The sequence below is a fragment of the Lycorma delicatula genome, chromosome 7 (assembly GCF_047948215.1).
Source record: "Lycorma delicatula isolate Av1 chromosome 7, ASM4794821v1, whole genome shotgun sequence".
Lineage (NCBI taxonomy): Eukaryota > Metazoa > Arthropoda > Insecta > Hemiptera > Fulgoridae > Lycorma > Lycorma delicatula.
The window spans coordinates 87503169-87529128 of NC_134461.1; the positions used below are offsets into that span (position 1 = coordinate 87503169).

The 25960-nt window shown below is 27.2% G+C and overlaps 1 protein-coding gene across 1 annotated transcript in view; it reads right to left on the minus strand.

Annotated features, from left to right (window-relative positions):
* Window positions 1-9189: 9189 nt before the first annotated feature.
* Window positions 9190-25960, minus strand: part of LOC142327629 (cilia- and flagella-associated protein 298) — a 467369-nt gene continuing 450598 nt past the window's right edge. The window contains exon 6 of the mRNA XM_075370835.1: window positions 9190-9314. Coding sequence (XP_075226950.1) covers window positions 9201-9314 — 114 coding nt within the window. The 3' untranslated portion in view covers window positions 9190-9200. The remainder of the gene's footprint in view (window positions 9315-25960) is intronic.

The window sequence follows — 25960 nt, forward strand, 5'->3', positions numbered from 1 at the left end:
TAACTACCAGAACAGAATTGATGAGTATACAATAAAAGGGCTCACCAAAAAACTGTTGTAAGCTAAATCTTTCTTACTACATCATTTCTATTAAATATAATTAACTAACTATGCACCGTTTTTAAAAGTTAAATATTATAATGAGACTAAAGAGAAAGCAAACACACATTATTTGAGACATTATGTAACACTGAATGACTAATAATTTTAAGTTTTTTGAGGAGATTTAAATTATGTATTATAATTTTTCATATTTCTTTTTCACAGAATTAATACTGTTCTTGAAGTAAGAAATATAAATAATTATCATATCTATTTAAAAATTTTTGTTGGAAGTCATGTGGTGTCCACATCAGATTTTTTTTTATTTAATGATTTTACTAAAAATCAACTGTAAAATGTTAAAAACAAGCAATATAATAAAAAAGTACAATCGCTAACTAAAAAAAATTACTTTGCATTACCTAAACTCCACTAAGTTTTATACAAAAAAGTATTTTATCTGTTTATTAATTTTTACTTTTACAAGTAAAAGAATAATAAATTTAAACTTTTCAGGATACTATCAACTACCTTAAGCCAGTGCTATACAATAACCATGAAAGAAGTACTTTGTCACACACTGAACAATTGATAACTGTAAAAAAAAAACACAAAAAATCTACAAATGACTGGATTTTAGTACGAAAAGTAAGATGAATGTAAGTTTTAAAAAAAAGATAACAATTTTTAATTACAGAAAGAAATTTTTTTATGAAATATTTAGTAATTAGATATTTTATTCTGTAAGGTAAGGTCTTTTTAAGTACATCTTCAATTTGAATATGAACAATAATCAACAGTGAAACATACATATGTATATATATATATATATAGATATATATACTTAGATTAAATTTTTTATAGTCCATTAATTTCCTCTGTATGTTAAATAACTACATATAATGTCTACATTATCCTGACATCAAGAAGATTATAAAAAGCATTTATCTGAAACACGAAACATTTTTGGAAGTAGAGAGCAATGCACATTGATTCCAACAGTTTCGAAAAATCATCATAAATTTGTGTCTTATTCTGTAAAGTTCTCTCTAAAAGTATCCTTGTTTTACTAAGTTCTATTAAACATACCATTACACTCACAAATCTTTTAATGTTACATTTAACATTGGTAAATACATCTTAAATTAACATAGGTTTAGAGGTTTTTGTTTAAAAGCAGATTTATAAAATACCAGGAACATACTATAAAACACTATGGACTTTGTTTTAATAAGTAAAAATTCAAAACTATAAATATTCATAATATTTCACAACTTAAACGGAGATTCCAGAAAATATATACTCTCTATATTAAAAGAGCTGATCATTTTCAGTCAATGTTAAAAAAGAAAGAAAAGCAAGAAATTTATTCTTTTATTTTGAAAAACTGTTAACTTAAAGCCAGCCAAAATCTTAAAGATTTTTTTTTTTAATTCAACTGAGCATGTAACCAGTTGAAAGATTTAAAAAAACTGCAAAATTTTTATAAACTAGTATAATGTTCATTTACTTTATTACTACTAAAGGACATTACAATCAAAATAATAAATTCACTTATTTATTAAATGAAAATAAACAGGTTTATAAACTTTAAAAAAAAAAATTAGAACGGGGTCCAAGTAATGTAAAAATAAATCAAATTAGTATTTGTAAAATATCATTTTACATTATGAATAAGTAATAGTAATAAAAATATGTACAGAATATATAAAACATCAATTAGGTAAAACACATAAAACACAACACATAAAATGTATATACATTACAACATAATTACTTTCAATTATGTATAACAATTTGTGCAATAATCATTAACTACAATATTCATAATACAGCTATATATATTTATGTATATATTTTCTTTTTATTACAATAATGCTAATAAATACATAAATAATATTATAAATTATACTGTACAATTGATAAATATTCTCATAAAAATTATTTTGATATACACATCTCTTTTAGCAAAAAAAAAAAAAACTAAAAATAATGATAGTACTAATATTATAGTAAAAAAAATTAAAGAACGATGAGCAATGACTTTGTTTTGTATTGTTAAAATTATTATTATTAGTATTATCATTAATTTTAATAATATCAGCACATTTTTGCTTTTTACAATAAAATATTACACACATATGATGACCCAACCTAAGTCTACAGTAGAGCACAAGGGAGTATAAATAGACATAAACGAATGACAAGAGCTTTCTCATTCCTCTACAAGGTATTTATCTTACCTTTTGTAACGTGGACTCCACTAGCCTTTATAAAAATTATCAACAATTTATTAGACTATAATAAGAATGTCTAATATTAACTACTCTGATTTAGATTAATTCACTGAAAAAATAATTTACAATAAATATTGCTACTCCAGGACTACTATCTATCTATAAATTTTACAACTCAATTGTTTTGTTTATTCATGTATAAATTTTGTATATTTTCAGCAGTTACCTGCACTAACATTGTATCTGTTATTCGTAGTTTCTTAAAAGAATAAATTATTAATATTTTACTTCTATGATTTATCTGAAGAAATATTTGCATCATAAAAGCACTCGCACAACAGGAAGAAAATTACAAATTGAGTAAAATTAAATATATAAATATATATAAAATTAGATATTAAAAAATATACAAGGTAGAGTTCATTTAATTAAAATATTTATTTATTTCTGTTGAAATACTCCTTATTTGGCCATTCTTAAAACAGCAAACCATCCTTTTTATAATTGTTTATTTCACAGCATCTAGAATCTTTAATAGAATAGTATCTTAGAAAACGTAACTGACCAAAGCTATATAAACTATATCCCATTGATCTGTAAGGTTAACAATCCTTGGTGAATTTTTATTAACTTATATTGGATAATGACCATTGTAGTTATTCTTAAAATATTATTAATAATAATCAATTTAGATGATAAATTAGAAAAAGTCATTCATGTAAGCCTTTGAGATTACTGCATCTTAAGCAGACATAAGGATTAAACAAAGTTACAGAAATATTCAGACAATTAAAAAAATTTTAATGCAGCTGTTTCCATATTTTTTACTCCCAAAGCTCTTTTTAAAATTAATTTCTATGGTAGAGTTTCTTAGGCCTATGTCTTGCAAGATAATAGTGCATTACAGGAGGGATAAGTAGTAAGGGAATGCAAAGTAAAGAAATATCTAAATAATTGCACAATGAACATGCAATTAAATTATTTTTTTTTTAAAACGATAGAACCACTACTATAATATATTCAAAATACAAAAATATAAAATTTAAACATGATACAAAAATATAATTAAGATATAACATTTATAATTTTGTAATATGTATGGAATAACTGGGACTTGGGCCAAGAACCTTAAAATATCAGAAACTATTAACTTATCAAAAATAGATAAAATGAAATATGTTAAATTCATATTTTATTTGGATACACATATTACATCAAACTGGAAATGTATAGCCTTCTGATAACAAAAAGAACTTGTTGAATATTTCTCTGGAATTATCAAGGAAATCCTTTATCAGAGAAATAAATCTAAAATTAATTCATTAGAGAAATCTAAAAACTAATATGGAAGAAAAAGAAGTAGTGATTATTTACATTCTTATTTGAAATCATAATTATATGAAATAACAGTGATTCAATCACATGAGTGCAATCAACTAGATAAAATCACTACAAATATTATAACAGTTAAAGATTAATAATAGGATTCATTAAAAAAGTTTGTTTAATAAAAACAAAATTAAAATGCCAAGATTAAAATTTTGTAATAATCATTTTGCAATAAGGTGTAAGTTATCAAGCTGGTTCAAACGCACTAATGTAATGTTTACTAAAATGTATGAAACATATCAATTTTATATATCAAATGTAAGACCCCAGAATGACAGAAAAGCTAACTATTTAATAACTGAAAAAAAAAGAATATGCCATAAAACTGCCAAAACACAAGCTAAATAAAATAAATTGTATTAATTTAGGATATGAAGAAGTTAGAGATAATAATTTTTGAGAAATGAATTAATAATTGGGAGAACAATAATAATCTGGAGATAAGAATATTTGTTCAGGAAAGTCTTACTAGATTTTTTATTGATAACTGGTTTATCTTAAAAATCATCCAGAGAGTAATATTGTTTTTAAAGTGGGAAATATTTTAATTTAAAACAACTTTGTCAAAAATTAATTCATTCATTAAAAAAGAGGTCAAAAGCATAAGAAGTCCCTTTTTGCTCACAAAAGGATAATGTAATGAGTAATTGAAAATAATTCTGTTGATCGGTTTGGTAGAAATGGATCTCGTATTCTTTTTTAACTAAATATTAAGGTGGTAGATGAATTCAAAGATATTTTTCACAAATAGGACATAACTTAGCTCAGGGTATTTGCCTGAGACAGCTACCAGTAGTTAGTCAGTGAAAATGATAGTGGTAATCATACGACCTGCAAATTTAAGGAAGAGTTTGTTTTGCAGATGATATCTGTAAATGATGTTATTTACTACACAGGAAAATTACAGAGAGGGTCAACTCCTGGATATGATTAAATATTGTCTTCATTTGTAATTGAACATATAAATGTTTTTCTCAAACCTCTTCTACATATGTACGATATAAGTTTGTTGTACAGTATTTTCCCTGAAGCCTTTAAACTAGTTAAAGTTGTTTATCTATATAAGGGTAAGGAATATACTAGTAGGTTCAACTATCACCCAATCTCCTTACTAACTTACTCTAAACTTTTGGAGAAACAGTAAAATATCAATTGTCCAGACACTTAAAAAGGTAACATACATCAAATATGGGTTTAGAGTGTAAAAATATTAATGATTAACTATTTACTGCAAATACAAATTTCTATAAAGTAATTAATAACAGCAAAGATTGTTTAATTATGTTTTTAGACTTGGCTAGGGCATTTGAAACTATACACAAGGAAAAATAAATGAATAAACTATACCTAAATGGCATTAGAAGTAGCGCATGATCATGGTTTCAAACATATTTTGAGATCACGAAACAAAATGTAACATTGTGTGATGCCTCTAACCATATTAACACTGTAAATTATGGCATTGTACAGGTCAATTACCCAGGGGCCTTTACTGTTTCTGTCTACATATATGATGTCTCAAAAATTGATGTCGGTGGTAAAATATTTCTAATAGCTGATGACACTGCTATATCTTTTCAAAGAGTGATGATTGGGATTCAGTTTACCTCTTTGTTCAATGGAATTTTGTGAAGTTGAAATTGTGGTTTGACCATAATATCTTAACTTTAAACCTAACAAAAAAATTCATACCTCTTTCACTAAGAAAGAAAGGTGAATCAAGACATAACAGACTAAAAGTGCATATTTGTGGCTATGTTACTAATCAGAGTTGTAGTTATGAATAGATCCAAAGAGTAAACAAATATAAATATTTGGGTTTACCAATCGACCTTAGGCTAATATCGGTACCTTGAATACAGAGTATTATAGTAAAAGAGTGAAAGTGTATGTATTTGAACTGACAAAACTGTATAAAAATAAATTAATTGAGGTTACTGTATGCGCTCATGTCCAATGTCAATTTTGGGAGATATTATTGTGTGTGGAGGAGCCTACAAATCTATAATAGAACTGTTGAATTTTGTACCAAGATTTTATTATGAAAGCTACTCTTAGTAACAACCATTTATACCACATGTAAAGTATTTTCAACAAATTTAAAGTTTTAAGTATCAGACAGCTATTTTTTAAGACTGCTTGTGTTCACTTATAACACTCAACAAATTTTTGAGACAATTGTCCATGAAAACAGTACATGTGGTATTGCAAGGAATGAGATACAAAATTTAAAAAATCGTATTTTTTTAAAAAATCATGCTATATTATCCAAATTTTCTTCAGAAATATACCAAACAATTTTAAAATGTTTGGTGCAATGTCATTAGCAACTTATAAAAAGAAAATTAATGATTGGTTCTTAAAAATTGTACTGTAAGTATCAGATAATATCATCCACTCTGCATAAAAGTAATAGAAACTAAAATTGTTAGCTTTAATAATGATTTAACTGGCAATATACATAGACTTTGTATTTGCACAATATATCTACTTGAATTTTGTGACGTAATTAATGAAAAATTAATTATAAATGTAGCTTCTATCAAAATGCAAGCACTATTACAATAACTGTATATATTCTTTCATTGTTTTATAAGTAATTTATATTATTATATTCATATTACCTATATAACTGGAATGTATATTACAATTCTAACTGTTATGAAAATGTTATATATTTTTTGATTGATTATGAATGTAATTATGTAGTACTATTCATATAATACTCTTATCCAAGAACATGTCACTAGTCATATTTGGGTCATAATTCCATGTTAGACAATTACTTGTAGTTTTATGAAAACTCCTTTTATAAAATTACATCTTCGTTAATAATTTGAAACTTATAAAGATAAAATTATATATTTATATATTAATTAATTTTAGATATAATATTAATTTTATATATATAATAATGAGACTTATGATGTAAAACTCTGTATAATTTAATGGAATAAATTTATTTTGATTGGTCACTGTTAATTATTTCTAATATTCCCACATAATGATATGACAACCAATTTTTACATCCTGAAAACTTGATAATATTATTGAATGTATAATGAGATATTATATTTTGGAGAGGAATTTCCTTTATAGATATAATAAAAATACTTAATAATTATATCTCAGTAGACAATACTTAAAGCCTTTTAGTTTTTGAGTATCAATTGGGTTTTTTTAAAATTTTATATCAAGTTCTACATTTGTACCACCTCCATTTTTATATCCATCTATTTACAAGTTAATTTTACAAGTATTAAATACAATAACATGCAATCAAAATTGGAAGTAATATGATAAACATTACAATTATTTACTTTTAAGCAACAAACAAAATAACTTCTATATACCTAAAATATATTAATATACAGTATATGTGGGTAGCGTGAAATAGTATTGTGTCATGATGAGTACGCAGATGTTTATAAATCAAAATGTAACTATGTTGGAGTATTGTTTATATTACAAAACACTAACAGCTCTGTGCTTGCATAACATACATATAACATCATTGTAATATTAATTATCCATTATTAAACTGCATAACAATTTCATACTTTTGCATTTTTATTGAAAAAATAAATATTCAGAAACAGCAGTGAAAAAAAACACAGATTAATAACTGTTTTCTTGTAGCTCACGTTAAATTTGATGATGATTATGTTCATAATGAATACCCAAATATCTCAGTAAATAACATAATTACTCAAATATCCCAGTAAATAACATAATCATTGGGCAAGTGATAGAATTTTTTGAGGACAGCATCAGAAGTTGAAACAACAGTGTGAAGTTGTTGCCACATCATGTTTGTCAACTCATTGCTCCAGTATGTTGTTAAAACATGCTGGTCAAGAAGTTACCTCATAAGCAGACTGTTACATGATAAGTCATCAACTACCAAACTCTCAATTTGGCATCAGTTTATCTTTACTTCTTTTATAACTTGAAACTGATTCTGAAAGGAAAATGAAATAAGGTTACTGAATGAAGTTCTTATTGATGTAATGAATTGGCTGAATCAGATTTCTAAGAATGAATTTCAGAACATTTATAAAACTACGAGGATTTGCAAAAGTGCAGCTATGAAACATAACTACTTAGTTTGAAATATATAAAAATTTTAAGTGTATATAATTTTTGTAAAATATATGTATTTCCAGAACATTTTGAAATTACCACATATATACTTATTTTTAGACAGTAAATCTCTGTGTGAGTAAAGACTACATTAAAATTTTATTTGATACATTAATCATTTTATTATAGTTACTCCCAATACTAAAATAATAAACATATGTATGGAATTAATTTATTAACCAGGAATTAATTTACTAAGTTTCCATCAGACTGAAATGGATTGTTTACTAAGCTGAGTAACTATTCTTAAAAATATTTAAATAAAAATATCACTAATAGAAAGTTACTACACCTATTTTATTATACAGGAGAATGTTATTAAAATTAACTTTAAGGAATAGTTACATTTAACTATATCTATTAATTTTGCTACCTGTGTTCTTTCATCAGGATCAAATAAAAAGCACAATTTATGGAATGTTCAGTTTAAGTCTGGATGAGAGCAACACAAACTGTTACCAGGTTAAGTCTATTGCAAGGCAATACATACAAAATAATGAATGAAGATTTACAATTTAAGGTTGTAAAATTGATGAATGATAAAACCGTTTAAATGTTTTGGTATAAAAATGTTTGCCCAGGGAATATCAGCATTCCTGATATAATTATACAAAGAATAATCAGCAGATTTGTGATTATGACTAAACAGTTATTTGAAAGTCTGATGATTTTAACTATCTTGCAGCAGCTCGCTTGTATCTACTTCAACTTCACATGTGCTCTATTGTTTAATAATTTATTTTACGAATGTAATAAATAAGCTAATAAAATTAACTCACCTTCCTACTGAACATTCTCAGTTGCAATTATTACTAAAATTTAATTAAATTTAAATATTTCACTTCTTAATTTGTAATTTTTAAACATTATTAACATTTTTTATTCATTTAAAAGCGATTCCACTGAAATATTAACAATTAAATGTTACATGTTATAATAATGACATACGCACAGTATTTATTAAGTATTTAGAATAATTATAAACAGTTTTTCAAACTAAGTTTTACAACTATAATTTTAATTTATGAAGCACAAATCAATAAATCATTCTATTGTATACGTGTGCAATAAAGTTAGTTAATTTAAAAAAACGCACCCAACACGTAGCCCCATTATCAGCTGAAACATGGTATTACAGAAATGACGATAATAAACATCGTATTATAAAATAACAAATGACACATTATAGCAATGGCATTACCGGCACATGTGCATTAACATCTTGTGCTTGTATTCTGTAATAGATTATACAATAATTAATATATTATTATGTTGGCGGTGGCATCTACATTAAAATACATAAACGTGTGTTCGGCTATAATGATTATTATGACAATAATAATTTATGGTTAAGGCGATGCAAGAGCTAGTGTTGTAGGTCGTTGTTGCTTATTTCGGCCTCCAGGTGACATCTGTTGAGAGTCCCTGGAAGGCTCGCTTCAGACGTCCGCTATCGGCCCAGGAGGCGTTAAGATACTCGTCGTCATCATCTTGTTCAAGTTTCTGTAAAAAAAAGAAAATAAATATAAATATTTAATAAATAATTAAAAAGGAAAGAAATTTATTCAACAAACATATAACGAACGAATTGTAATATTAATTAAACTGTTTACAAGTAGATACAAATTTTTATACAAAATAAATTCATAAAAATATAATTGATGGTATGTCTGTGCTTCGGTCGGATTTATAATATTTTTGAAATTCTTACAAAACTATTTAAAATTAGTCCATTTTCTCATTTCTGTTATTAGTGACAAGTGATTTTGCTTGAACTTATTGGAAAGAATTTATCTTCACTTTGATTGCAATCTAGTTAATGACGAAAAATAACAATATTGTTACTGGAGGTCCTCTTCTGGCAATATAAAAACAGAAGATAAATTTTGAAATAATTTTTTAATGAATTGGTTTTCATAATTTAAATAAATTATACAATGCTAAGAGGAATATAACTATTTAACAACATTAATAATTATTAATAAGTAGGCTACAGCAGATAAGAAATTCTTGATTTATGAAAAAATGAAGTTTTGCCTGTCTTTTAAGACAATTTCCTGTGAAGTAGATTTATTTAACACCAACTCCTTTTCTGCATTCTTGATTCTTTCCCCATAACTGGTTTTATGAGTGTAGGTATGACCTTGCTAAATCCTCCATGCTGAGGATGTCATGAACTTGATGTAAAACCAGTGTACCATCAGTATTACCTGATAAGTTGGTGTATGATTTTAGATCAACTTTGGTATTGTTTTTTTTTTCTCGCAGCTGCACAATAATACAATAATTCAAATGCTGAAGGGCTTATTATGTAACTGCATTACAAAGTAAAGATTAGATTAAGCCATCTTCTAATATCTCCCATAAAAAATACAACAAAGCCTAAACAGGTCAACCATTTTTAGTGAAATTTGTAAAATGGTTAATACTGAATCTTAAATTTTTATGACTGATTTAATAATAGCAACCTAACATTGATGAAAATCAAATACAATTTATCTACCATCCAATTATCTAACTAATTTTCATAATAACAGAATACTTGCATGAACAATATGTAAAAAAAAAAAAAAATATTGGAATGAGTCAGTTAATTTGCCCATCAAGTTGTCTGTTGGTCAACTTTTGTTGTGTCCTTTTGCTTTTCTTCAATGTGTTTAGCATTTTAACTATTTTTAGGGGGTTATGTTAGGTTTACATAATTATAATAAACTTAGATAAAATAACACTTCAAAAATAAACCCTTCTTGACTAAAAACCTTTTTGAAATTTCTTTACTTTGAATTAATTTTAATAAAAATTAAATTCAAGCAAATCTAATCCTTAAAAGAACTTTGAACATACTTTCTAAAAAACAATATCTCTAACAATTGTAAATAAATAGTTATTTATTAAATCATTTACATAATCACAAGAAAAATTATATTTTTGATAATGGTAAGGTAGTAAACTACAAATCCAAACAACACGATTACTACTACTTCACATCACAAGGAGTAAAACATCATGGAGACATCAAATGCACGCAATACAGCAAAATTCCAATCGTCAAAGTCACATTTAATAAACTGATACCTATAGATTACTGAATTATTAAACAATAATGACTACAATATCACTAACTGGTATTGGTATTGGGATTTACAAGTGGTAATGATCATACTAAATGATTGTTACATAAAAACTATATTTATAAATTTATTATTATCTTTTATTTTAGATTGATTATTAATAATAAATCTGTAATACAACTATAATTATTTTTATCACTAATAAATTATTTTCTACTGTAAGGTGATATAATCCTAACAGTTGTAGGCAAACCGACAAGAGAAACCAGTCATTCCCAAAAGAAATTATTTCAAGAATTGCAAAATGACTTAGTCAACAGGTCTTCAAAAGATTTTAATAGCATAAGAGTTTTAGAACTTGTAGGCACACCTCAAGAAAGAAAGGATCAATGATAAGAGATAGAACAGATTGTAAGAAATAACAATCGACTCACAGAAGCACCATTAATGAACCCACCCAAAGGAGTGCTTCAAGATTCCTTTAGGTAGTATTTATCCCACCATCTTATCTCTCAATGCTTCTATCTCATGATTCCTGATCTTAAAGGAAGTATCCAACTGAACTGTAAACTATACAATCAGATTCCAAATAGAATGGCAATTTTCATTTATTTTATTTATACATAAATTTATTTACTTAAAAATTATTAATGTGATATATATAAATCTAGTAGTTTAATACCAGTAATCAAGTCTCATTCTAAGGATGATTTCAGAAGTCTGGAATCATTTCATATAAAAAATAAATTGTAAATAATTTTCAGATACATTTCTATAATCATGGAGAGTAGAATAATCCGACTTGTTTCAATAATGTATTATTTATTGCAACTTAGACAAAATTCTAATGTTTCTTCATTTTGTATGAAATATTCAAGAATTTATTATACTATTTATAAGATAAATATCATAAATTAAGACAATAACAATAGGTTAATTAAAATACGTTACGTACATTTTAATAAAATTAACATTACTTTGAATAACCTTGACAGATTACTTATGTATATAAAATATAACAATTAAATTAACACAAAATAGATAAGTCTCATTTGCATATCAAGTACCTTAAAATAAAATAAAACTGTACTAGCTGATGACGTAAACAATTTTCTACATAATTTATCATTTTAAACAAGATAAGTAAAAAGGAAGAGTAGCAGCATGTTTTAATTAAGTTATTTATAAAATGAAACAATCAAATAATGAAAAGAAAATCTGCATTTAAAATGAATCAGCTCATCTCAGTCATAGATGACAATGAAATGATTAATCAGTCACCTATTTTATTCAATTTTTTCTCCTAATCTAATAGCATAATCATTATTTTATTCCATTTTACAGTGATAAGGCTGATGTTGCATTGAAGTAAATAATCAAATATTTACATTCCAATTGGATTTTATATTATTTTATGGAAATTCTGTTATCACTACAGAAGTTTTTTTTATAGATGATTATATTAATCATATTAATAATTACCGTACATTACATTAATATATTAAGTACCTCATTATTGTTATTAAGATAATTAACAAATATTGCAACTCTGTTGGGAGGAGGGTGAATTGGAATATTGTAAAACAAAGGATGCATGAATTAATTGCACTATTTATTTCACATTTTGATTCATAATTTTAGTAATTTTTGTTTAATTTTATATATGAAAATAATATCTGTATTGAAAAACAAAATTTTTTTTCTATGTACACAAGTGAAATGGTAATGATTTTTAGAAAAATGTGGCAGGAAAGTAACAAAGTAGGAGCTGTACCCAACCAAATTCCCTTTTTTTCATGTCATCTTTATTTTCACATAAAAAATATGATGTAACAGGAAAATTTGATTTCTTGTATGCATTCTTATTACATTATAAACCAATAATGGATACTATCAACAAATATTGGATACTGAACCTAGTAATATATTTAATTTTATTCACATTCAAACAGCTTCTTTTTTACATTATTATATCTTGAGCCCTTACATACTGCTACTATTTTCTCAAATTATTTATAAACACACATGAATGTAATTAAAATATTATAAAAGTTTTTTTAAATTTGGAGAGAAATTTCTAAAATGTGGTCTTGTAATCAAAACTTGATCAACAGAATACTATACCTAATATCTTTATAAATTTAAATTTACTGTAATTCTTAATCAAAATTGTATATAAAACTCTTATTATTTAATCTAATATGTCCATTTACTATGAGTAACATCTTGTACATATAATGTGCCAAACTGTATCTGACATGAGAAACAATAAAAAGAAAAAAAAAATTAGTTAGTACACAAATAAATTCTACTATGCCAGACTTATTGGTGAAGAGTGAACTGGTTTCTTTCCCATTCACCTCTGCTTTTTAACTGGCTTTCTTTAAAAATCCCAACTGACATATCAAAAAATCAAACCCAATGACTGCAAGTGACATTTAACCCTATAACTGACAACTTGATCATTACTCTAAGAAAAAAAAAAGCTGAGCTGACAGTATCTCATACATTTTACATGAGTCACAGTCATAAGGAAGACTGAGACAGATATTATAAAGCAAAAAATGTTATTTCTTAGAGACCACAAAATTAATTAACAATATAATGAATAAAAAGGGATAAAACAGTTTAATTAGAACTATTTTTTTCAATTGTAATATATATATATATATATATATATATATGTGTGTGTATATATATATATATATATAAGAATCTGAAATAAGACTTTTTTTTAAATTTTATGTTACATAACATTGTATGGAAGATTTACTAAAACTTAAATCCCAATTAATAATAAACTCCTCTTTCTTCTCTCTTCATGCTATGGTCTGACTACACAAGCTGATTTTTCTAATGCCTTCTTGGAGGACCTTTCTTTCTTTTTCCTGTTTAGCCTCCGGTAACTACCGTTTAGATAATTCTTCAGAGGATGAATGAGGATGATATGTATGAGTGTAAATGAAGTGTTAGTCTTGTACATTCTCAGTTCGACCATTCCTGAGATGTGTGGTTAATTGAAACCCAACCACCAAAGAACACCGGTATCCACGATCTAGTATTCAAATCCATGTAAAAATATCTGGCTTTACTAGGACTTGAACGCTGTAACTCTCGACTTCCAAATCAGCTGATTTGGGAAGACGCGTTAACCACTAGACCAACCCGGTGGGTTTTCTTGGAGGACCTACAATTCTTCCAATTGATTTATATTTATACAACTTGGGTCTTTGTTTCATTATCATCTGCAAATTGCTTACCGCTCAAAAATTCTTTCAATTTCCCAAACAAACGGTAATCACAAGGAGCTAAGTACGGACTGTGTAGTGGGTAATCGTAAATTTCCCATCCAAATGTTCTCAGTAAATTACGTGTCAGACCCGCAACATGTGGACTTGAATTATCTTGCAGCAGGACGATGCCGTCGGTCAGCCGCTCACATCGCCGATTTTGAATGGCGCACTGTAACTTACGTAGAGTTTCGCAGTAGGCTTCTGCATTTATAATCGTTCCACGTGGCATGAAATCAATCAGCAGTACGACAACTTACAGACAACAATGCAGTGAGTACATTACCAGCGTGGCCATGAACCACACAGGTTCACCAATCTTAAGGAGAGAAATTTCCCAGCGGTCTTTACTTTAGAGATATCCCTCTTATATCTGGCTTGAATGCATAAGTTGTTTGTTTTTAAATACTGTAAAATTTCATCTTATAAATATAATCCTTTGAAGTAGTCAAAACATTTAAATATTTATAAAATAAATTTAAAGACTGTTTATTAACCTATTTGGATTAATGTTTGTTGATAAACTTTCAAACTTAGACAGTTTATTTAAAGATTTTTAGATGAATTTGAAAAAACCTGTTTTTACAAATCTGATTCTAAAGCCCTTACTTTTGTAATTATTACTCATAAAATTCATAACCAGTTCTAAAGCCCTTACTTTTGTAATTATTACTCATAAAATTCATAACCAGTTGTTTAAATGTTTAAATATTCATCATAGTGTTTTAAGTAGAATCTCATAATACAAACTTTTATATATTTTTATTTTTGATCTTTTTGCCAAGACATGATATTTCTTCAATAAAATCTCATAGAGATATGTGGCTTGGGATATGGGCTTAAGGGAAATAGATCCCTTAATTTATAAAATTTGGCTGCATATGAAAGTAAATGAGAATATCCTTTCAATTTCCTTTTTTAGGATTGGACCTTTAATATCAATATAAAAAAAATTTGGTAATAAATGAATCTGTTCATCACTTCGCTTAAATATTTAATTTATTTATACCACAAACTCATAATACAGTCAACATAATGTATTCCATATTTCTATGAGTTGTACAATACATAATAATCATGTAATGCGATAATAGTTATGCTTTTATGAGTATACTAAATGATTTTTTATAATTACATGTACTTTTTACTGTTTGTAAAAATATACAGATCTGTAATTTGAGGTATAGCACATTCATTTCTGTAATAAATAGCGCTTCAATTTTATATTCTGAGTTAGGAAATCATAAGTTCTGTTCAGCTAAACCAAAATTTTTGTATGATTTACTTACAAATAAGAATACATATTAAATTAAGTTTGAAAGAATTTAAAGGGCAATCAATGAAGATAAATTTGAATAGGCAAACATTCTCTGCCATTTAATGAAAATATGGGATCATTTGAAAAATAATAAGATAATAACTAATTTATAATCGCTAAGATAATGTACAACTACTATTAAAGGGCAAACACTACTACAATGGATACGTCTTTTATCTGGTGGTACACTTGTAAACCTTCCAGTACCAGAATGTTTGATTTTGTATTATAGTTGACTGGAAGTATACGATCCACAGCCACAGGAGGCTGCAGGTCCACATGACAATGTTATGAAAAATTCACATTCATTCTCATGTTTACATTGATAAAAGGAACTTTTATGTAACATGGAAAACGTGAATAACATGAAAAAGATAAGTAAAATTTATCTTTTTTTTAACTTTTTTGTTTATGAATTAGGTTGTTTAGTGACTATTTTGTCACCACTTAACTACAGATATCCAAGAGCAAGAACAATTTCTGTACAGTCTGTTTTTTATAATTTATGTTGTACTTTTTATGATAAAATAAAACGTAGGCCAGACTTTTAAGTTAAAACAAATCTTATGTAAAAGGACAATATTTTATTTCTCTCAAAAAGCAGTACCAGAATGGTGTTCTAGCACTAGCGGACCATTTCTTCTATCTAAATTGTAACAGTTTGAAACATTACATTTTACTTTAGTTTATAACATGGATTCTATCACTTTTTTTATCCTAAATCAAATCACTCTCATAGCTTGGATAGTTCATTGTCACCAGAATTCTTAATGATCATCGTTTACTAGTTTCTTTTACTAAAATTATACACTCTTCTAAGCTCTTATTCTGACTATTAAGACCTTATCCCTAGTTTTGATTAAAAAGACGTATTCTCAAAACAGATTTAAATATATTATAATAATTATAAAATAATGTTGTTATAATGTAAAATAAAAAGGTGATGATTGCATTAATAACATAAAACTGAATAGAATATGAAGAAAAATAAGTAATATTCTCATTGCACAACTCAGAGTATACAATTAGGACCCACTTATAATTTTAGTACAGAAATGATTCATTGTTTTATCTTATTTTACAATTTACGATTTTTATTTTTTTGTAATAACGTTAAGAAAATATGCCCAATTATAATCTTATACTTAAGTAAATAATTAGAGATCGGACTATAACATAAAAAGCGTGAAATATGCTTGAAAAATGCTTACAATATGCATGAAAAGTGTCAAAATATGCAACTTTAAAAAATAAAAAAATGGTAATTTTTAGTTTTTTTATTTCAAAATCGGCATACAATTAGTAAATAGTTGAATAACATATTGATAAATTCAATATTTAACAATTATTTAACACTTTGCTTCGTTTGTAAACATAAACAGTCAGAGGTACTGTTCCGCAGCTGCTAAGTGCGTTCTAAGAGCCGTGCAGCTAATAGGTTTGGCCGGCTACAACGTAAGATTTCATTTATTAACAAGTTACCCTACCAAAAACTATTGTAAATATAGCGAAAATATGCTTCATCACTAGATTTTAAGGAAAATCTGCAATAACTGGTGAGAATGGGCTTAATATGCAAATGCATATAATCTGGCCTCTATAAATAATCCTCAACACTCGTATAGAATTTAATACGTGAAATAAAGTTTATTTTAGTGACTTTAATAATTAACAACAGTAGTAAATTTATTCACAAATAATATTGTTCATAGTGATAGATTTATTCCTAGTACGCTACTCTAATATGCATTTCATTAAAAAAATATAAGACAAAAATAACCATATCTAAAACAACCATGGGAAAAACACTAATGTAATAACAAAAATACAAACATAGAATTCTGCTGACCACTTCATCCTTGCAATCTCTTTTCACAAATGTTGAGATTCATTTTACCTGTTGCACATATTATTTATTTTATTGTTTTACTATACAGAATTGTTCATGAGTTACGATAATAAGACCTAGGTTTTGGAGTGTCCTTACTTCACAGACATTATTATTAACTGCATTTATTAATCTATGTATGTCATGATACTTCATTTGTACCCTGCTTTTGTATACATTTCTATTAGTAATTTCCCTAATAATTTGATATGATTAATTCAATTCAAACCTCAAACTTAAGTAAAAACTCATAATTCCTGTTGGTAAAAATATGATATAAATAATCTGATGTCATGCACAACTTTGTTTTGTCATGCGCAACATAATTTTTTTTTGTAAAACATTCTTTATCTCAACTTGTATTAATATTTAAAAATATTTTTAAAATGCTTATGACTAACATCAAAATTTTTAATTCAAAATTTGTAAACATGGAAGAAAATTAATTTAAAAAAAAATTTTAACTAATGATTCACATACAATGGCTACACTTTTTTTTTTTTGAACTCTGATGTCATGTAGAATAATGATAATAGTATAGTGATTAATACTTTTGTGATTAAGTTTATAAAATTATGTAAACACAGAACTTTCCAAATAATAATGTTAATAATAAAAGTAAAACATTGTAATAAAGCGGTACAATTTTATTTTATTAAATTTGTACAACATATTTTTTTACATGAGTGTAGCATATGCATCAAGCCTTTTTTACGGGGCTCTAAGCCTGCAAACAGTTATGATACCGTATAAACAGAGTTTGTCAGCCGGAAAAGATCAGGATTATTCTCGTGTTTTGCCCACAGTAGAGTTTATTAATGGTCTATTTGTTTACAAACTCTCTCCTTCAATTTTATTCCAATTATAATTTTCTTAAAAATAAATTATTATTATTATTATTATTGTTGTTTCTTTAAAATGAAAAAAAAATTATTTCCTATCATTTAACGTTAAATTTTTCCCACGATATAAGTAGTCCTGTTTTAGAGTCAAAAGCTAGCGATTATAGAGGGAAAATAATAGTGTAATGAATAGATTACACGAATAAAATATGAATAGGAAACAGCAAGTTCCTTTTAATACATTTATATAGTAGCCTATATTTATGAACAGGGAACGGGTTACTACGGAGTAGGGGAAGAAACTCCTACACTGTAAGCGAGGACTCACGTTAAATTAGAACGGACGTGTGAAAGAATTCTTGGTGACAAATTAAAAAGGGAAAATTCATCATCGTCTTTTATTCCTTTTTTTATCTTGTCTTCCTTTTCCTTTTTCTTCCTTTAAGACAGCGAATTAGATGGGAATGGATAGAATAATAGTTGTCATGAAATGAGCGTAGCGAGAAATAGGATTTTTTTCTCTTATTTTATTATTATTATTTTTTTTTTAACAGAAGACTAAAATATTATAAGAGGGAAAATACTGAAAAGATGAATGGGTTTTAATTTTAAGAGTAGTCGTCTCCTTAGAACATATAAAAGTAGAAAGCTGAAAAACAAACAAATAAAATAAATAACAGAGCTTAAAGTAAATACGTCCACGTGGCCTATATAATCGATTAGGGCTAAGCAAGTGATTCACTTGAAAATCGTGAAACATAAAAGCAAAATAAAAATAAAAAACAAACATCTAAGAAAATTATCTTAAATAGTTATCTTCAAATTACATCTAAAAGGAAAACAGGCTTATACTTTAACATAAATAATAATAATTAAGTATTTTTTATAATTAAATCCTAAATATCATACCCATGAAAATAAAAAAAATTCTTAAAAGTATTGTGAAAATAACAGAATTTTTATTCACATAACTGTTGAGTGCCATCAGAATTTTTTTTTGCTTAAATAGAAATTAGTTGACCCGGCAATGCTTCCCATTGCTAGATTTGAGTATATATATAGATTAAATGAACACAAATAAAAGTTTGATCGAACATTAAAAACTGAACATTACAGAACTTCACAAAATTGAACCTTTCCTTTTTTAATTCTTCCATTTTCCCTTTTCCCCTTCTTCCCTTTTTTTCCTTTTCCTCTAAAATTTTACATGAATATTTGGAATTTTTTAAAAGTTCAAGTTCAAACGATTAAAATGGGTTTTTTTAAAACCCGGCTATTTTTTTAATTTCTCGGTGACAAATAAAAATATTTACTTGATTTTTGGTCCGTGTAATCTTCATGTAAATATCTAAAAACTTATTTCTAGATTTTTTGTAATTCCAATTTTCAAGAGTTAAAATTAAGTTTTGAATTTTTTTTTTTGCAAACCGAGCATTTTTTATTTTCTTGATAAAAAATAAAGATATCAGCTTGATCTATGATGTGTAAAATCTTCTTGTGAATATCTAAAGACTAATTTGTACATTTTTGGAAATTCGACCTTGAAAATGGTGAAGAAAGGTAAAAAGATTTTGAACAGTTAATAGCAAATTTCTCCCATTTCCAATTAAACTATACGAGACATTCAGCAGATTTGAGCTTGAAAATATTCTACACATAAATATCTAAAAATCATTTTCCGGCTGTTTTCTTTAAATTTCGATTTTTTAAGCGGTGCGACTGCATATGGCGCGAGAGGGGCGGCTCAACAAACACAGTCACTGTTACTGTATATGCGATGCGATTGGCTGCACCTGTCTAAGGTTACTTGACTAAAAAATCTGATGTGGACACTACACGACTTCCTTGTACGCCGATTGAATTACATACACACATTTTTTTTTTAAATGAAAAGTACATAAAATTTTATTTCATTAACTTCTGATATTTTTTTTTTATTGTTATTATTGAATTATTATTTATCGTAAAAACATCTTTACAATCAGAGGTTAATAATTATTAATAAATATTTAAATTAAAAAAAAAGTTTTAAAAAAGGACATGAAGTCTGATTCGAACCGATGTTTCTTCTTCCCCTTGTAAGATCCAAATATTTCATTAATAAAAATTTTATTTGGCTATAACTCTGAAACCAATGAAAATAAGTACAGTTTACTATTTATCGTTGAAAATCTCTCAATGAGGGCTTATTATTGCAGTTAAGAAAAAGTCTAAAATCCTTTTTTTGGATTTTGGGCTTTCTTGGACGCTTTTGGTCCAGTCGATTGCAATCAAAAGGGGAGGTGCACAACTAGATGTTACAACAGTCCCAAAACCAAAATTCCAACATCCTACAGCTAATCGTTTTTGAGTTATACGAGATACATACGTACGTAAGTACATACTTCACGCCGAGACGAGTCAAAATGGATTCAGGGATGGTAAAAATGGATATTTCCGTTGAAATCTGAAAATCAACATTTTTCGCGATCACAATACTTCCTTTACTTCGTACAAGGAAATAAAAAGGTAAAAACTTGATCGCGACGGGTAACGGAAGTAACCATACATCGCAGGCGAAGTCGTGACGGGGATGATAGTATTTTTATAAAATTGAAATGAAAAAATTCATAATAATCTGGTAAAAGTTTATTGTAAATTAAAATAAAAAATGTAATGAAATTAAACAAAATGCGACCAAAAAGTTTATTTTAGTTAATTTATTAATTTTAATAATGATATTTATAAATACTTGCTTGAAAAATACGAAAACTGATAATGATAAAATGCTGTCGACCAAAACAGATTTAAATTCTGATTTTTCATGACAAAAAGTAAAAAAAAATATTCCAGCCCGTCACCCATCACTCACTAACAATTACATTAAAAGTTAAATATATCTTTTCTTTTTTCTGTTTAGCCGCAGGAACCCACCGTAAAGTATTACATCAGAAGACGAGTGAGGATGGTATGTATAAATATAAATTCAGTATAAATTCAATGTAAATGAAGTGTAGTTTTGTACGGTCTCAGGTCGACCATTTCGGAGATGTGTTGTTAATTGAAACCCAACCACCACTAGATCGGTATCCACGATCTAGTATTCAAATCCGTATAAAAGTAACTGCCTTTACTAGGATTTGAACCTTGAAACTCTCGACTTCGAAATCAACTGATTTTCGATGAAGAGTTTAAGTACTACATCAACCCGGTGAGTTAAAAGTTAAATACACAGTATAAAAATGAAATATAAACATTTTTAATGAACTCCGATAAAATATAAAAAATAAAAACTATTCGGTGATATGATACGTATCATTCCACAAGGAATTATAACCGATTTTTTTACATCTCATTTAATCTTTAAGTGACCAACAGAAATATGTCATACCGAGAAGACGTTTCAAAATTAAAAACATTCAGCATTTAAGGAAAACGTTTCTTACTATCCTTCATTATCTATATTGCAATAATATTCATAAGGATATTTTTTTATTAATTCCTAAATCGTACTTTTTTAGTAATGATTTCATGGAAGGATGTAGATCAAGCTGGGAGATCCTGTTCGGATTCCCTTCTAGGAAGTCTGGAAGCTTTGTAAAGAAACGGTGGCAAGTCTGTACTCGCTTGACACAGTCAGTGCCTTCCCTCATAAAACTTGTTGAAATATAACTGATATTTCATATTAAAAAAAAGTATTAATGTACAGTTATTAAAATTTTAAATGATAATAAAAAACTGCCATTGGATGTCTTATTCATCTCACATATAGATTAATTAATCTACGTACGATAATTTTAAAATTCCCTAATGATAAAATCAGTATTAAGGTTTAGTAAATAATCAATGAAATTATAGAATTACTCTCAAGAATGTTTAAAATAATAAAAAATTAAAAATCAAAATCTCATAAAATTTTCTTCGAGTGATGAAACAATAATTAAGTAAATATAAATTAATATTATTTCTTTTTCATAGTGGATCGAAAAAAATCTCAAAATTCAATCTGATTTTCCCATTTTGAAATTTGAGTGTCGGCAAGCTGTAACGGTTTTCACAGATTTTATTCATTAAAATATAATTTGAGAGTACAGCTAGTTAAAAAAAAATATTAATAACGATTTAACAATTAAAATTACCGTAATTTTTAAATTAGTTTATTTCATAATTAAAAATTTACCAATTTCAGTAGAATTCGATTATCAATTTCACTCCGTTCTTATTTTGTAAATTTCTGTTTAAAAAATACAAACAATAAATAAACGGAACAAAGTTTTCGAAAAAGGTTGATAAAAACTTCTTTTTTTTTATTTTAATTCTCCAAAATATTTCCATAAGATAATTCGTGTTATATACTCGCACAATAAATGTCTCGATAAAATCCGACAGAAATATATGAAAAGATGACAGGTTTGAGGTAAAGAATATATAAAAAGAAGTAGGTCGGTAAATATTTATTGAGTCATCCAGGGTTAGTTAATTCAATTAAAGTTGATACAATAAATAAAAAATATATTAAAAAAAGAATTAACGAAGCAGACAATTAGGAATTTAAAATGATTTAAATATTTTAAGATTAAAAGATTTAACGTTAAGCACAGATAAACGAATGACGATAAAAATCATGAAAAGTATGAATATTAAAATATTAAAATAAAAAGCTTGGCCGGACGGTTTATTAGATATTACATATTCGTAATTTACTTGGATTTTCGGTACGTCATATCATGGATAGGCGAGGTTGTGCTTTTCGGAAATCTGAACTTTATTACGGCTTTGAATACGGCTCTCGTTAATTTGTTAATATATTAAGTTTCAGTGCGTTATGTTTACGTATGAGATATATGAGTGTTACAATTAATATGTAAACGAATTACACAATTTATACTTAACGTAATCATTACTTATAATATTCTTAGCCAAATTATATATATACATAGAACCTAAAAGAAATACTTTTACATGAAACAAATAGAAATTATATGATAAAAGAATAATAGAGCTAAAAAGGACGAACATTTTTTTTATCAGACATAAGGGCTAATGGAAAGTTCTCGGTCTGACAAAGGAACACAAGATATTCTAGAATTTATTATTTTTCAACGTAGTTATTTTGCAATTTTTATACATTCAGACCAACGACTTTCCAACTTCTTAATACCCCCAGTACAATGCCATTTTTCCAACTCTGCAATATAATTTTGTGGAGTTGTCAGCTTTGACCTCATCATTTTGAAATAAATTGTCGTTCACCGAGACATTTCTTACGGTTTGGGAAGAAGAAGTAATCTCTAGGAGTCAAATCCGGCGAATACAGCGCATGTGGAAACACTTCTAAGCGGAAGTCAAGGAGTTTTTCAGAAACAACCCTTCGAGACTTGAGAGCAGGCGCATTGTCGTGGTGAAGGAGCATTTTCTTTTTGGCCAAACGTGGATATTTAGCCTAAACAGCACCCTTCAATCGGTTGAATAGTGAAGCGTAACACTTCCCGGAGATGATCCTGTTTTTTCCAATAAGTCTATCTGTACCACACCAAAAGAATCCCCAAAAACGTAACCGAGACGTTTGGTGAAGATGGAAATGTTTTCGCTTTTTTGACGCACTTTCAACTGCTTCCATTCACTATTTGGTCTGTGGGGTGTAATGGTTAATCTACGTTTCATCTACTGTTATAAAACGTCGAAGAAACTCAGCGAATCATGTTTAAGTAAGTCTAAACACCCTCGGGAAGTGTTTAGTCGAAAGCGTTTTTGATTAACAAACACGGCAAGGCAACCATCGAACGAAAAGTTTTTTCATACCCAAATAATTGTGTAGAATGTACTGAAGACGTTTATCGAGATGTCAGCAAGCTCGAGACGTTTGTCGACAACCTTCTGTCGACAAATCATTTAATATCAAATCCACAATGTGGATTTTCGTGACGACTTCGTCGATCGTAGCGGTTTCTGGGCAGCCTAAACGGTCATTATGTTGAATGGGTGTTCGGCCACGTTTAAATTCAGCAACTAATTTTTTTTAACGCCGAAAACGAAGGGGAATAATCCTTTAAAGTGGAATCTAACTCTTCTTTTACGTCCTTCGGGGTTAAGTCTTTTAAAACGAACTACTTTATAACATCTCAAACTTCATTTTAGCAATTTTTCAGAAAACTTCAAAACTTGTTGTTTTATTCGATTTCCACAAAAAAACAACAAACCGCACGCATCTGAAACATCGAAGGACACCGTCTAAAGAATCATACTTGTCAAATAACATAGTAATTTGATCACATTTGTGCCATATCTTGTCAGGCCGAGAACTTTTCAAACGGACCTAGTATGCGAAAGCTCAGGTAAAGAATATATTTTGAGAATAAAGATTCTATAAAACTTAAATAAAGGTCTTCAAGAGCTGTTAGGGCAGACACCACTGATAATTTTTGCCTCATTCTTTATCTTTCTTAGCTATGGAAATCCCAAAAACCTCAAACCACACGCCAAAATATAATGAAGAATATTTTTTCACCAGTCACATATATTCAAAACTCTTGTAACATGTAAAGACCTCTGGGCAGCTTCCTTGCCACGTTCACTCTGGGCAGCTTCCTTGCCACGTTCTCTCTTTGTCTATACCGTATAAGTTTTGTATGTCCAAATTAATTCCTAATAGTTTAATAGTGAAAACGATACCTATATTGGTCGAAGGCTAAAATTTAAGATTTATATCTTGTTTTCAATGAAGAATTAAAAAACACACCTTAGCTTTTTCTTTTAAATGGTTATTTTCGACGGATCAAACGAAATATTGATTAAAATCGTGTCATCCGTGAAAAATATGGGTTTAAATGATGTTAAGCCTGTTAACGAATTTGGAACTTTTTGATAAATTTGTTAATAACGTTTTCACGGTTAATGTTTTAATAATTATGTTAAAATTTTATTGGATAAAAAAAGATGTATGCACGATACTGTTAACTATAATATTATGGGGATTTAAAGTAAAAAAACTAAAAAAAAAACATGCTAATTAGGATAAGTTAAGCATTGCTTTTCACTATCTATTCTAAATTACTTCAGTTGTGAAGTAAACGTATAAGATTTAATCTGCAACAGAAAAATACTTCCGTTAAGAGTAGTGGTGTTCAATTTATAGATAATATACATTTATATATATCTGCTATTATGCGCAACGGGAAACCACTTTACTACTTTACTTACATTCGATAATAATATGGTTATGTTATTTTTACGTGTTATTTGTGTCATATATCAAATCATCAAAAAACTTATCGTTTTTATTATCTAATCCATAATATTTACGTATAGAGTAATAATAAAAGAAGTTATATTTTGCAAACTTATTAAAAGCAGAAAAAAATAGAGTGGAGTAAATTTACGACTACAATTTGTTTTGAATACTCAACTCGAAATTATAAAAACTGTAGAAAAATTTTGTTAATTTAAAAAAAAACTAGTTCAATTTTTTAGTATAAAAAAAATTGTATAAAATAAATAGAGTTTGTGTATTAACTTATAAAAATAATAATAAATTGACTTCTAAAAAATAAATAAAAATAAAATAAATCAAAAACCAAATGAACATATTACTGCAGTGTAGACGAATATAAATAAATAAAAATACAAATACACGTTTAGAATGGTAATATTAAATTCGGGCACTCTGCCTAAAAAAAAATATACTTTAAACACTTTAATACTGCATAGCCAACCCTATTTTACTTGGAATTACATGCCATATAAAACACATTAGAAAGATTA